Genomic DNA, 14,859 nt, shown 5'->3' on the forward strand with positions numbered 1-14,859 from the left:
TAAATCTAAGGTATTTGATAACTACATAGGATACCTATTCCTTGTAAATTTGATTCAATGAGATATTTTCCCAAGTCCTAAGATATCTTGTAAAACCGTAGGTGGTCGCATGAGACCGCGGTTATTAATGATTTCTTTTGTGTCTTGATTCGATGGGCTTTAAGCTGGGCTTGAAGGGCTACAGAGCCAATACAATAGATACGTGTCTCACTATTGCCTACGTCTTAGTAGCAAAAGTACGGTTAGACAAATCCTACCGATAAATTAAAGGCAATTTTACGTTCAGACTTTATTCTGATTTGCATCGTAAACGCTAGTAACATACATACAAACTCTATAAAGCTATTTTTTAATATAAATAATGTTTCGTCAGTAATTAACAGTAGGTATTAGCATCCATTGTAACTCATGTCATTTGTTTGAATGTGATTCAAGTTAAGTCCAGTTTTTCCCATTTGAGTTTGTTGTTTTCTGGTTGCTCGATTGAGTCTTGCTGGCGTCTGACTTCAGGCGATCGGAAAAGCGTAGCATCAGACACCGTTCCAGTTTGTTGGAGTACGAACAACCGTTGTCTTCGGCCTCTGTAAGAGCAAACCAGTTGAAAAACTTATTACTTACTAAAAAAAAGATCAAACTTTTTTCGCAGATTAAGTAGGACTTAGTATTAATAAACACTACATAATCAATATTCATTTAGTAGACCTACTAACTAGGTCTCATGGGTACCACCACTTAGTCTTTGGTAACACGTTTGTATTCCGACACGTGAGTTGAGTGGTCTTTAGAGACATAAAGTAGGGAGGATTTTTTATTATTATTTTATATCTTGCTTACCAGTGCCGGATTTAACCCACTAACTAAGCAATTGCTTAGTTAGGACATACGTCTTGGAGGTAGATCAGGTGTGGATTGCTTTGGGCATCAAGTACCTACTTTAGTCTTAATATGGCACTGTTGCTTACCCGACTGTAGCTCCTGGAAACAAGCCCTTATCTGGTCCCGTAGAGCTGCCCGCGACTGCTGCGACGTCACTGACGACTGGACCTTATTCCACAATTCTGCCTCCCGCGGGATTCCCCTAGAATCCACCTGTTACCACCATACTTGTTAATTAGTAAAAAACTCACTCATTGAATTTTTTCAAGTAGGCTTTTAAAAATCACTTCTACACATCCCAGTAATTTACAACATACGCGTTTTTACATAATTTGAAAACATATTGATTAGAACTTAGCAAATGTAGGTTTAGGCTAATAACTTACCACTTGCAGATTAGCAAATATGCATTGGCTCAGACACTGTAAATAAAAATATTTTTGCGATCAGCGGTTTTTCCAAAGCAAAATTAAATAAAGGACACAGTTGCTTGTCTTATTACGCAGTAAGTAGGTAAGTAAATTATTTAGACTGTGTCACAGTAGTAGAACATCCAGTGAAGGATGCTGCAGAGGCTGTGAACAGCAGTAGGTAGGCCTTATTAGGTAATATGGTCAAGGTGCCGCGGGTGCCTAAAAGATAAAGAAGACCCACCCTGCTGGAAAGTCGTATAAATGTCCAGATTTGGAAAATTATTTACGGACACAAATAGAAGCTTTCACCGGTAGGTAAGTAAATATGGTAGGTAAATACAAAGCAGTACAACAAAGTATTTAACTTACGACGTGAAGTTACTTAGTTTCCTACCTAAGTAGCTGAAATCTATATCATTAGCTTTGGGTTTTATAATATAATAAAAAAATAATAAGAGGGATGACCAACACTGGTAGGTAGTAGTCATTACCGGATTTTGGTTGTCCATACCTATAGATTTCCAAAATACAAACGGATCTGCTGATAATGTTTATTTATTGTTCGTGACTTTTATTTTTTGAAATCACATGATCTCGTATTTAGGTATGATCTCATAATTTTTTGGGAAAAAAAGAAAACAAACCATTATTTAATGGCCATAATTATGGCAATATTACCCTTTTATAATAGCAGACCCACCTACTTTTTTAGTCTTTTTAGATACCTACGATTTTTTTTGTTGAATTTTGATTTACTTAGGTAGCTTTAGGTTCGTTAGCTCCTGGGCAGGTTATAGTATACTTAGGAATTCCCACGGGAACGGGAATTAGCGGGAAAATCCTTTTGTATGAAAAATCTAAACCGCTTAAATTAGACGCTTGAAATTTGGCATGCAGGTACCTTAGTAAACTTAAAGCTTAGTTACAACAGGATATTGCAAAATTCTCACAGGAACGGGAGTTAGCGGGAAAAAACATTTGTATGAAAAAATCTAAACCGCGTAAGATAGATGAAGGGGGTAAAACGGGATCCACGCGTACGAAGTCGCAGGCGGCCGCTAGTAATAACTAATGATCTCCAAGATAACGCTGCAACGGGATGCTAAAAATGTAATATTACCTATACCTGCATTCAACTAATATCTAGTTAGTAGAAAAATAATGATAGCCTCACAATAACCCAACACTTGTATCTGTTTATCATTGGACACCTGTAATGTCAAGTGTCGATAACAAACATAACGTCCCGATAACCTTCCGACAAAAAACAGGAAGGCAATAATAAAAACAAAATTGGTGTAATAACCCAAACACAAATGTCATATCAGACCATTTTCCAGCGCTTAAAAGCTTGTATAAATAGCAGAGATTCATCCGAAGACTTTACACATCGACTCTTCATCTCTGTGGAATCGTTGCTCCTGACTTCAAAATATACAAAATGGCCGCCATGAAGACCGCCCTGATGCTGTTGCTCGTCGCCTTCGCCTTGATGTTAGTGACGGAGGCCGACGTCCGCGTCGAGCCCTGCGACCAGGTCTGCAGCCGCAACGACGCCGAGAAGGACCAGTGCTGCAGGGCCCATGGATACAGCGGATGGATCAGCTGCGATGGCGGGATGTATTGTTTCTGACACCTTAAGCACCAGGCCACGCTCAATCAAACATTAATCCTAACGAAACATAGCTAACGAACAAGGCACCGTGTTGAGCATCAGCATCTTTCTTTGAAAATCTAACATAAGATTTATAGAGTAACACAAAACAAACTGCATGGACAATTTTAAAACTTATTCAAAACTGTACCTATATTTTATTTGTAAAATTACATTTTGTCAATATTTTTTTTTGTTTTTCAATCGGCACAATAAAACTATCGAAAGGAAGGTAATGAAGTTATTGATATAAAGTTCTTATTTTAGTATCACTTAATAATTTCAGTTGTTTATGTAGATAATAATTATGTCAGAGTAAAATATAAAGTCTATTTAAAATAACTCGGGTATGTTACTCTATAATTATGTACACATTACAAGACATTGTGACACCTAGCGGCAAGCGGAATAGAGCAACAAAGAACTGAGCGGAACGAAGTCGCGGGCTCAGCTAGTTGGATTATAAAAGTATACTCTATTCTTAATATAACACCACAAAAAATAATTTTCTTGAGTGAGATCAGGGCTTCCTGGTGGCCAGGAGAAGTCACCCCTGCCTGAAATTATTTTTTGTGGGATGTCTCTTACCATCTAAATCAGCGGTTCCCAAACTTATTTTGTCTACTGCCCACTTTGAGAATAAATTCTTTTTAGCGCCCCCATTTGTAGTCGAGTGTCGAGTGCTCAGTCGGTGTCTAAGGCCTCAGCCTCGAATTTAGCGGGAAGCGGCGCGGGAGCGGCGGCGGCGCGGGAGCGGCGGCGGCGCGGAAGCGGGGCGGGCAACGCAGACCCGTTCTCGAAACAAGCGGGCAGCTCGCGCGGCGCTTTAGCCACATAGCGGCGAAGTGATGTGTTCGGAGTTGTGTTGTCGAGATATTTGTTTTTATTCGCAAACGAAATGTCTGAACAACGGCGACAATTTTATTTCGATTCAAATTTATTCCTAACGCTCGATTTATTGTGGGTAAAAGAAGGAGTGCGCTGCCCGCTCCCGCGCCGCTGCCCGCTCGTTGCCCGCTCCCGCGCCGCTGTTTTCGAGAACCGGTCTATTTGATTTTACGCATAAGATTCTGCCGCTCCCGCGCCGCCGCCGCTCCCGCGCCGCTGCCCGCTAAACTCGAGGCTGAGGCCTAAGAGTCCTCCTAGTAGATGACGCCTCCCAAGCCTCTACACAACGTCCCGATTTTTTTTCTGGGTCTCTTACCGCCCCCCTTTAAGCCTGCAGCGCCCACAAGGGGGCGTTATCGCCCACTGTGGGAAATACTGATCTAAATGCTCTCAGTTGAAGTGTGACACGTAGCCCCATCTTGATGAAACCAAGTGCTCCGGTCATAACCTTGCGAATCTTGCAACTTTGAAATCAAAAAGCTTTTCATATAATAATAGTAAAGCGCTCTCAAAAATTAATCATCCTTTCAATGCAACAAACCAATTAAGCAGTGGTGAAATCTCACTGCCTCTAAGAAGCGCTAATCTCATTCCAGCAGACTTCTTTTTGTGGGGTTACCTTATGAGCAGAGTATACTCTCTATAATCCAAAAACTCTGCAGCATTCATCCATCCTGAATCCATTTTGAGGTAACTCTAACGAAAGTTTTCCAAAATTTTGATGTATGTTGACCGAATGTTGTAAACGTCAAGGGAATCACATGTACGATAAAATTTATAAAAGATAGTAAATTTTAAAATAAATTGCACTCCTTTAAATTGCAATAGTACAAAAATGTACAGTTTTCGTTTCCTTGAATTTTCAAAAGTGAATTTTCTTCTAGGCCACCCTGTAAAACAATATACATACATGAAGTTGTGGAGAGATGGTGCTCCTGCTAGGCTCCGAAGATCCTGTGTTACGAGTTTTTTATTTTATTTTTATTGAAACGCAATTGGAATTTATTTTAAAATTCATGAAAGTAATTAAGTATATATTACAGTGCGTTTATTAATCATTTATTTATATATGGATTGTGTATACGTATAATTATAATTTTTTTTCCTGTAAAAATATATCTTAATTTGCCGCCCCTCTAAATCTGCCGTCCTAGGCACCGGCCTACTTGGACTATTGGTAAATCCGCCACTGGAAATCGGGCATTAGACTCCCCGCAGACTTCAGAGTTTTAGTCGGCCGATAGTTGTGCCCGATTCTAATTTGTATGAAGAATCGGCCGATAAGTACCAATGTGCGCACTTTCATATAATGTCCATCCATACTGATACTGATTAACAGCCTGACCCAACTATGGCTCTACAAAAAGTTTGTAGTCTGCGGTTAGGCTTACTTGATCAGTATCCGGTTTGTTCAATAGAGGTTCGCTGCGTTTCGTCCTGTTTTCATTGTAGCTGCTGTTATAGTCCCTTCCTGCTGGTCTGGGCAACGTCGAAAGGAACTTTTCGCCCTCACTACCTGCACCGTACCCCCCGTAGTCATAGTCGGTAGCATTCAAAACGTACATTTGGTCTCTTAGATCTGTTATGTTTCGTCTTTCATGAGCATACAGGTTCTGTCCATTGCTGCCGTTGTCTATTCGTGGGTAGTCTTCGGATCTGCGCTGACGCTGGTTAGCTGCTGAAGAATAAAATAGTTCTAACTAAATATGTAGGTAGGTATTAGTAGGTAGATAAACTGTTTGTGTGACGACATGTTGTATTAGTTAGGCTGTTTGGAATTTGGTTGTGTCTATGTTCTAACGGGTTTCTGTTGTAAGTTCCATAAAGTACGATTCCCATCGTCAATATGGCAATTTTTTAAGGTATTCCTAAGAGCTCTTGCACCTCAGGTGGTGACTCACCTGTCGACACCACAACCACAACGAACGCAGTGAACTTAGTTTCTCTCTAATGCCAGTAAAAAACTTACCCATTAAGTATGCCGATTGCGTTGTTTTATTCTAACACACCTACGAAGTAGAGTATCCTCATTCGTCGTTATAAACAAAGGGTACTTATCTATTTTTTTATCCAAGTCAAAGACCTCACATTCTGCGGTTTGAGGATAAAACGAGTAAGTAACGACCTAGCGGTCATACCTAGTAGGTACTTTTAGGCTAAGGTGAAGGTGAACCATCCCAAACACGGTGTTATTTTCTCGTATAGTTCACAGCGCATTAGAATAATATATTTTTGTTGAAAAATTGCATCTTTTACAAATTAAAGAAAGTGTTTACCTTTCCTAAAGCGACGACGCTATTCGCTGTCAAATCAAATTACAAATCGTAAGATGTTGACACCTATGTCATGATTTTGCTAACGCCCTAGTAGTAGGTATCCCAAGACAGCGGTGCACGCCCAACGCCGTAGGGACATTATATTAACCACGAAACATTACCCTCTATCCTACTGGCTTGAGATTGGATCCTACAACATATAAACTCTCACTTACCATCGTTGGCAACATCACCAGGCACAGCGCACGCTTTCATAGCCGTCGCTACATCCTCCTCCAGAAGTTTGATGTTGCCCTCGCCTGAGCATCGGACCAATGCTGGCACCAGCGACAGTATGACCACAGCAATGCACATGTCGCACTGACCGAAGAGTTTATGTTCCCACCAGCCTATATAAATGGCATTTGCACAGGAAACTATCATATTACGGGTGACAGATGATGGACAGCAAGGTTGTGGTATGCATTGGATGCAATCCCAAAGGTATAACGATTCTTGTGGTGGATTGCAGTGGACTGTATGCGTTTGTGTGTGTTCGAGAGCGCTGACCGGACGATGATGACTGCCGTTGAGAGCTTGCCCTTACTATGTCAGGCGTAGTAGGTGCTACTTGCAGGAATAAAACCACTATTTCACTTGCTGAGACTTCTCGCGTTTATTATTCGCTTCCTTTTCTCAGTTCTTGCTTCTTCAGATCACTTGTTGCTTGGAGCACTTGTTCTCTGAACTGAACACAACATCACATCAAATAAACTTAACTCCCGGAGCGCCTCGCTCCGTATTTATAGGGCCCCGGGCTATATCCATCCCTTTCTCTCCCGATATTCCTGTCTCTGTCTCTCATGTTCTGGACCATAGTTCTGGAATGTTCGAAGCGAGAGGTCCGATGTTGCCGTCCCGTTTCTTTTTCTCTCGAATATTCCAGAAGTGTGTGGAAGAGTATTTGATGTGCAAGCGAGATGAGAGATAATGTGAGAAAGAGATGGAATGTTATTTATACCTAATCGACTCTAATTGATTTATTTTACAACATTTTCTGACTGTTAATGTTGCTAATCGATTCTAATTAATAAGTTAGCGTATTTTCTCGGTTGACGTCGCTAACAATCTCCCCCGCAGTGCGAAGCACTCCCTCTTCTGGATGCGACGTCTTGGTAGGAACCAGAACTGCCACTCGTCGCTTCGGTCGCCGTAGCACTCCTCCGGGTGTTCGCACGTCGAGGACTCGTACTCTTCCGTCCGGACCAGGGTATACCCGCTGTACTCTCCTTCGTGGCCAAGAGTTTCTTGGTGGCGTTGCGTCGAATCTCAAGGCGACGTTGCCGACTTAAGGGTCTTCTGTCTCCCGTCCGGCTATCTTCCTTGGCATCAAAGTTGGCAGGTACTCTTTTAGCCATCTTTGCCAGAAGCGCTGCGTTGTCCTCCAGTTTGCCTTCCCGATGAGGTAGCAGTTGAGTCCAATCGGAGAATCTCTTCGGGTCCGGAGTGACTTCTGGTGTTACCTTTAATGTGGCAACAACTTGAGAATTCTTCTCCTCTCCGGTGTATTCATCCTTCATCTCGAAGCGATCTTTCTTCAAAGTCTTCAACGCTGGATCTTTTTCCAACTTCCTCTTGATGAGACGCTGATGTGCCTGATGCCCTCTGCTGGTCTTCTTCAGGACATTGCGAGCCCGTTTGTCGGCGTCGTTGCATGGCCGACGTGGTTCCACTCCGATGTCCTCTTTCTCGAAGTGTTGGTGAACCAAGGCTTCCGTTCCATCTTCCACTAATCTGCTGTGGTGCACTAACTTCACTGGATCACTTCTTCCAGTGTTGCATCCATGCAGAACCCATCCAAGGCTGGTCAAAGAGGCAACTGGTTCGGAGGCCTTCCCTCTGCGTAGTCTCCGTGTGACTATCAGCCCCCAATTGTCTTGCCCAATCAGAAGTCTAGGTACTTCTTTGTCGTAGACCAGCTTCTTCTTAATTTTCTTCAGGTGTTTCCAGTTCTGAAGCATTCCTTCTTCGACACCTTGCTTCGTCAGCTTCAAGTTGTCGATAGTTCTCGCTTCTATGTTGAGTTTATTTCTACAATGGACCCCCTTGATCTTCATGTTGATCCTCTGGGAGTTGCTCTTCACCATTCCGTTCCCCCCGACCATCTCGATGGTGATAGCTTCCGGCTTCCCTTGCGCCCCAATCTTCTTCGCCACTGATGAGTCCAGCAGCGTGACGGTGGACCCCTCGTCCAGGAGCGCGAGCACTCTTGCTGTCCCCTTGGGCCCGTAGAGGTTTACCGGCGTCATTTTGATGTAGGTCCTTCTGCAGCTTGTGGCGTGCACTGACGACACAACTCCTTCAGCGGGCTTCTCTTGAGTCTTCGTTGCTGCGGACTTCTCCGAGTGAAGACTGGTGTGATGCCACCTCATGCACTTCTTGCACGGCTGTGCCCGGCATGTGTTCCTAGCGTGCTTGAAGCGCAGGCATTTGAAACACATTCTTGCCTTCTTTGCCATTTCCCATTTCCCGTCTACACTGGATTCCCTGAACCTCTTGCACTCGTACAGCCAGTGATCTTCTCGGCATTCTGGGCACTTCTTCTCGTCGGTATTCTGATCTTCGTAGTATTCCTCCGCTTGTGGGACGTGGTGGATCGGCCTCTTGAACGTGTTCCTCTTCTGGTCCCAGGACACTTCTGGGGGAGCGTAATCACTGTTAATATCTGCTTCAACTTCCATGAAGTCGTACATGAGATCGAGCGCTGGTTTTCCCTCTGCCCGGCGCTCACGTTGGTACATCAGCCACCGAGACTTCATTGTCGGCGGCATCTTCTCAATAAGACACTCCACGGCCCCTGGTGCACACAAATATTCCATTTTGCCGAGTGCCCTGATAGTGGCTACGGCATTGCGGACTCGGCTGGCAAACATGCAGATCTCCCCTGATGACTCGTTGACCCTTGGCAGCCTTTCCATCTTCTTCAACTCCGCCAGGGCTATTGCTCCAGGTCTGCCGAACCGGACCTCCAGGCTCTTCATCAGCTCTTCCGGATCCTCGGCGGTGAACAGGAGGCTCTTGACTGCCTCCCTTGCGTGCCCTTGGAGACACCTTCGTAGTCGCGCCAAATTCTGTGCCGGCGTGAAGGAGCGCGCGGTGTCTTCATACGACCTTCTGAACGCGAGCCATTCTTCACATGCGCCGTTGAAACTTGGGAGGTCGACCAGTTGCATTGTGAGGCCACCTTCTGCCCTCTGTGACAGCTTGGTGATGGCCATAGCCAATTCTTGAATATCGGTCCTCCCTTCCGAAGGTAGTGGCTGCGGCGGCGGCAACACTTGCGGCGGCGGCGGCGGCAACACTTGCGGCTGCGGCGGCGGCAACACTTGCGGCTGCGGCAGCGGTAGCGGCGGCAACGGAGGCAACACTTGCGGCGGCGGTGGCGGCAACACTTGCGGCTGCGGCGGCGGCAACACTTGCGGCTGCGGCAGCGGTAGCGGCGGCAACGGAGGCAACACTTGCGGCGGCGGTGGCGGCAACACTTGCGGCTGCGGCGGCGGCAACACTTGCGGCTGCGGCAGCGGTAGCGGCGGCAACGGAGGCAACACTTGCGGCGGCGGTGGCGGCAACACTTGCGGCAGCGGCGGTAGAACATGCGGTGGCGGCGGCAGCGGCGCGGCGGTTGGCGACGGCGGTAGCGGCTGTGGTTTCGGCGGTACCCTCTCGGCGATGATGCTCGAGTGGTTCGACCAATCTTCGATCTGCATTTGCCTGTATTGCACTTCTTCTGGATCCTCTTCCACGTCGGAATCCAATTGGGCCAACTCCAATTCCGCTTTGGCAACTTCCAGTTCCTGGCGGGCCACTCTTAATTTGGCCTCTAATTCTGCCCTTCTTCTTGATGAGCGGACGGAGCGCGTGTCTTGATTCACTCGTGACAGTCGCGGCGTTTGTTCATGCACTTGCAGCGTGGGTGGCGCGTACTGTCCTTCAACAGTCGGCACGGTGGTCACCGTAGTCGCGGGAGTCGCGGCGGCGGCGTTGGCGGCGGCGACGGAGGCGGCGGCAACATTGGCCGCGGTGGGCGTGGAGGCGGCGGCGGCGGCTGCTGCGGCGGCGGCGGCACGTCTCTTCTCTGCTTCCGCGATACGGGCCCTTAGTGCTTCGTGTGGCTTCGTGACGTCGGCGGTTATCTCCTCTGTGTAGGAGTGCGGTGCTGGTTCCCCTCTTCCCAAATGCACGCCGGGCTCTCCCATAACCCGGGTGCTAACAGCCGGCGCGACGTGGTCCCTGGCGATGCGTGGTGAGGACGCGCCCCCGGCGGGATACGGGGTCAGCGTTGATGAAGTATCCGTGGTTTCCATCGGAGTACTTCCTCCATGAACCGGCGGCGACGTAATTCTCCCTGCGGCGGCGGCGCTAGCCGCGGCGGCGGCACCTCGTAGCTTCTCCGACCTGGTGACAGGCATCTTCGCTATTCCCGTAATCCGGCTACTCGAAGGACCAGGAAAATGTGGTGATCCGGCTCGAAGGACCAGGAAAATGTGGTGATCCGGCTCGAAGGACCAGGAAAATGTGGTGATCTGCAGTGGACTGTATGCGTTTGTGTGTGTTCGAGAGCGCTGACCGGACGATGATGACTGCCGTTGAGAGCTTGCCCTTACTATGTCAGGCGTAGTAGGTGCTACTTGCAGGAATAAAACCACTATTTCACTTGCTGAGACTTCTCGCGTTTATTATTCGCTTCCTTTTCTCAGTTCTTGCTTCTTCAGATCACTTGTTGCTTGGAGCACTTGTTCTCTGAACTGAACACAACATCACATCAAATAAACTTAACTCCCGGAGCGCCTCGCTCCGTATTTATAGGGCCCCGGGCTATATCCATCCCTTTCTCTCCCGATATTCCTGTCTCTGTCTCTCATGTTCTGGACCATAGTTCTGGAATGTTCGAAGCGAGAGGTCCGATGTTGCCGTCCCGTTTCTTTTTCTCTCGAATATTCCAGAAGTGTGTGGAAGAGTATTTGATGTGCAAGCGAGATGAGAGATAATGTGAGAAAGAGATGGAATGTTATTTATACCTAATCGACTCTAATTGATTTATTTTACAACATTTTCTGACTGTTAATGTTGCTAATCGATTCTAATTAATAAGTTAGCGTATTTTCTCGGTTGACGTCGCTAACAATTCTAATATGACGAAAATGCAACCGCTGACGGTTTGAAAAGTTGTTAGAAAATAATTGAATTTTTCAGTGATCTATAATAGTTAGTAAACTACTTTAGATAGGTAGGTAGGTACTAAGTACGCAATTTAGGTGATCTTCTTTGTTAAAAACGGTCTCTTACAAACAAATAGGTTATACCTACTTCTACCTATATGTATTGTGCAGAGAATAGCTTAAACAGTCATAAATTCTATGATGTTGCAACAGTAATCAATAAAATCCTTGTAAACTATTAATGATAGGTACACACCTCAGATCATAGGTACACACATTATTCAATATAGGTAATAATGATTAATGTGCTCATATGAATAAACTCTGATGTTATTATTAAGACTTTACATTAACACTTCGTAAAGTTGTTTATAGTAATTATTTATTGGGATTCCCAACCGGTTGCACTTATTGGTACTTGGTGTAGGATGTAACTGATGTGATTAACTTCCTATTATTATGGTCATAGTAAGCAAGACCACCACCATGTGCTTAATGTTTTAAAAAATAAAGTCAATTATTTCACATTAGCTTTCCGCCCGCGGCTTTGTCCGCGTGGAATTTTGTCTGTCACAGAAAAACTTTATCACGCGTGTCCCTGTTTCAAAAACCGGGATAAAACTATCCTATGTCCTTTCCCGGGACTCGAACTATAGGTATCTATGCCAAATTTCATCAAAATCAGTTCAGTGGTTTAGGTGTGAAAGACAGACAGACAGACAGAGTTACTTTCGCATTTATAATAAGTATTAGTATAGATTTGACCAGAAGGACACCTTTACTTCATTGAAAGTTCTAGATAGGAACTAACTGGGGATAGGTATGGGCACAGAATAAGTAATAGTGGGCGAGTTTTGATTATTTGCTGAAATTAAAATGCCATTATGTAACTATTTCATTCATAAGTACAAGTAACATCTAAGTTTAAAAGGGTTTTTTATTATGTGCTTAAGTATTCTGAAATAAGGGCATACGCACACTACATAGGAATAAAGAATTTGAAGTCATAAAACGATTATGAGTTCAAATAAAAAAAAAAAAAGATTCAGTGTTAATAAAACCAACCGTTGATTGTATACTGAATCGTTTTTATGAAAAATAATACAAAAGTTATTGTACAAATATTTTAATTGTTTTATTTTACTACGTATAAAACAAAAGAATCACATTTTACACTTTAATCCAATTTAAGTATTTTTCGGAGTAGCTTAACACATCACTATTGTTTCGTATATTGACCAAGTACCAATCTAAACCGTTTTCTATTTCACAAGCTTAAAAAGGTACTTGGTTTGGACGTCACTGACCGTACCACAAATAATCAGCAATAATTTTTAATTCTTATAGACATAAAGTTAGAAATTAAATAGGGAATTTGTGGTAGACTAATCATATTTAACGTCCCCAGCCCCATCCGCGTCCCCATCCGCCGCCGTACCCCCATCCTCCTCCGTAGCCTCGTCCCCACCCCCCACCGTGCCCCCATCCCCCTCCGTGTCCCCAACCCCCTCCGTAGCCTCTACCCCAACCGCCGTAGCCTCTGCCCCAGCCCCCGTAACCCCAGCGGGACTCCTCAGGCGTGAGCTCCTCATTTTCAGTAGGAGCGGTCAGGTCAGCAGTGTCTGTGGCATCACCCTCGGGTGCTGGGAGGGCCGACGCGTACGCCAGCGCGATGCACATCAGCAAACCAAGGGAGAAGATCTGGGAAATAACAAGTGAAGTTGAGAAAGGGCTTATGCATGCTACGTTTTTTCAGGTGCCTTCCAATTGCGTGACACGCTCGATCGCCTGAAAAATGCGGTGTGCATACGCCCTAAATACTTTTTTTGCTTGCTGCAGCAGCCTGACATTAAAATAACACCCAGTACTGACAAATGTATGTTCGAAGCCTTTTCCTTGTGTTTGTAGCTGCCTTGTTAATTGGCGGTCCTAAATAAATAATTTCTTGAGACTTTTTGCTCGCATCTTCAAACCAGGCTTAACTCAGCTAGCTCTAAATCATCAATGAATATTCCAGGTTAATCAAACTCTGGCTGGCGTCATTGCCAGTCATACTTCTTAATAAGTGAATAAATAATGCTTGTCATCACAAAAAAAGCATTACGTAAGTAGTTAGTGTATTTACCTACTGAATATTTTAGATACTAATGGAAGAAGATTGTTTAACACAAGTTTTAAGCCATTCGGAAGACTTTCTTCGTATTTTAGCGTAACTTAGCTATTAAGTACCTATTTACTTAGCCGATCAAATATTAGTTTTCATCTAAATGTAAATAAATGATGACTAATAAATGGAATTGCACAATATTTTCAAATTAACGCTCTCACTGTGCTTTCTAACCCTTTCGTGCTAGGGATCATTTAACCAAATACACAATCATAAGCGCTGAAAAAGTCTATAAAGTTTTCCGAAAGCTTTAAAAGTTTGTAGTACGTGCTCTATTTAATTTTGTGTGTTCACTTTATCACCTTTAATGCCAATATTTACTGCCCCCACAAACAGGTTTTAAAAAAACTAGAGCCTTATAATATACTTTTCTAAGTATTCAAAAATATTCAGATTTTTGGAATTAAAAAAATCTCTGCAAATTACAAAAGGGGGCCAATGTCACAAAATGGTTTTTAAATCCTAAGGCTGAGTTGCACCACTTTATTTTAACCGTGACTATAACCATAAACGGTGTTTTTTGTATGGAGTTTGGCAGACTTGACGTATGTTAAAGTTAAAGTAAGATGGTGCAACCCAGGTTAAGTAAATAATTTAAATGTGTCGTACTTACAGTCTTCATTGTTCCAATTTCTGCGGAGTACTGATGGTGGTGGCCCATACAATGCAAGTATTTATACACACGGGTACCAACAGACTGCAGGGCGCAAACTTGTGTCGATGTGTGACGACGCTCTACAAAATGTGTCTTAATGCATCCACATACCTGGCAGATTGGTCTAGTACTTAAAACCCATTTCTAGGTTCTTCCCTGAAGAACTTGCCCTAGCGAAAGAACTTTTGAAAGGTTAACAACCTCTTTCAGTTCGTGTGCGTAGACTTAAAAATGTCAACGCCCAGTAGCTGTTATACTCGTAGCTATTTTGTATAGAAGTAGGTATAACAACATAAATTAACTTACTCATGCCTTTTCTAGCTTCTTAGTAGGTAATTTTTATTGTCTTATTTTATGGGCTCCTGGTACAGTCAGCTTCAAAACAACTTTAATTTTGAACATTTTCTTTTTCTTAAAAAAACAGTAATTATTAGAATAGGTTCAAACTTGGTGTTTTATTTATAACCCTATTTGCCGATCGGATGCGACCTGCATTCAGCGGTTTTCTGCAACCTTATTTTATTTTATAAGTGGACAACCCACGCTGCGTTTTATTAGTGATGATTATTTATTATCTCGGCAACATGGAACTACATAATTTTGCTATTGACTGTACTTACAAATATTGTTTACCTGACTTTAACGAAGTATAAGAGTAAGATTGTCAAGATATTATGTGTCATCATGTCCGTTTATTAGTGACTCACCAATGACCATCTAATGACCGATCCT

At 43.8% G+C, this 14,859-nt stretch overlaps 2 protein-coding genes across 2 annotated transcripts; both read right to left on the bottom strand.

Annotated features, from left to right (window-relative positions):
- Positions 1-405: 405 nt before the first annotated feature.
- LOC135079661 (uncharacterized) lies at positions 406-6,495 on the bottom strand. The gene is made up of 5 exons (XM_063974279.1): positions 6,323-6,495; positions 5,223-5,506; positions 1,263-1,298; positions 963-1,089; positions 406-581 (listed from the first exon to the last, which is right to left on the bottom strand). The coding sequence occupies exons 1-5, from the start codon at positions 6,459-6,461 to the stop codon at positions 436-438; spliced, it is 732 nt and encodes a 243-aa protein (XP_063830349.1). The 5' UTR covers positions 6,462-6,495; the 3' UTR covers positions 406-435.
- Positions 6,496-12,415: 5,920 nt separating this feature from the next.
- LOC135079662 (neuropeptide-like protein 32) lies at positions 12,416-14,859 on the bottom strand. The gene is made up of 3 exons (XM_063974280.1): positions 14,835-14,859; positions 14,086-14,207; positions 12,416-13,006 (listed from the first exon to the last, which is right to left on the bottom strand). The coding sequence occupies exons 1-3, from the start codon at positions 14,842-14,844 to the stop codon at positions 12,701-12,703; spliced, it is 438 nt and encodes a 145-aa protein (XP_063830350.1). The 5' UTR covers positions 14,845-14,859; the 3' UTR covers positions 12,416-12,700.

Source organism: Ostrinia nubilalis, chromosome 17, assembly GCF_963855985.1.
Source record: "Ostrinia nubilalis chromosome 17, ilOstNubi1.1, whole genome shotgun sequence".
In the NCBI taxonomy this organism is placed as follows: Eukaryota; Metazoa; Arthropoda; class Insecta; order Lepidoptera; family Crambidae; genus Ostrinia; species Ostrinia nubilalis.

What these genes read in the sequence shown, in the direction of transcription:
- LOC135079661 (XM_063974279.1), bottom strand. Translation starts at nt 6,461, where the DNA reads ATGTGCATTGCTGTGGTCATACTGTCGCTGGTGCCAGCATTGGTCCGA. An exon ending in ACAAACCGGATACTGATCAA is followed by an intron (nt 1,299 to 5,222) that starts GTAAGCCTAACC and finishes TTTTATTTACAG; the next exon opens with TGTCTGAGCCAATGCATATT. An exon ending in TATTTGCTAATCTGCAAGTG is followed by an intron (nt 1,090 to 1,262) that starts GTAAGTTATTAG and finishes TGGTGGTAACAG; the next exon opens with GTGGATTCTAGGGGAATCCC.
- LOC135079662 (XM_063974280.1), bottom strand. An exon ending in AAATTGGAACAATGAAGACT is followed by an intron (nt 13,007 to 14,085) that starts GTAAGTACGACA and finishes GTTATTTCCCAG; the next exon opens with ATCTTCTCCCTTGGTTTGCT.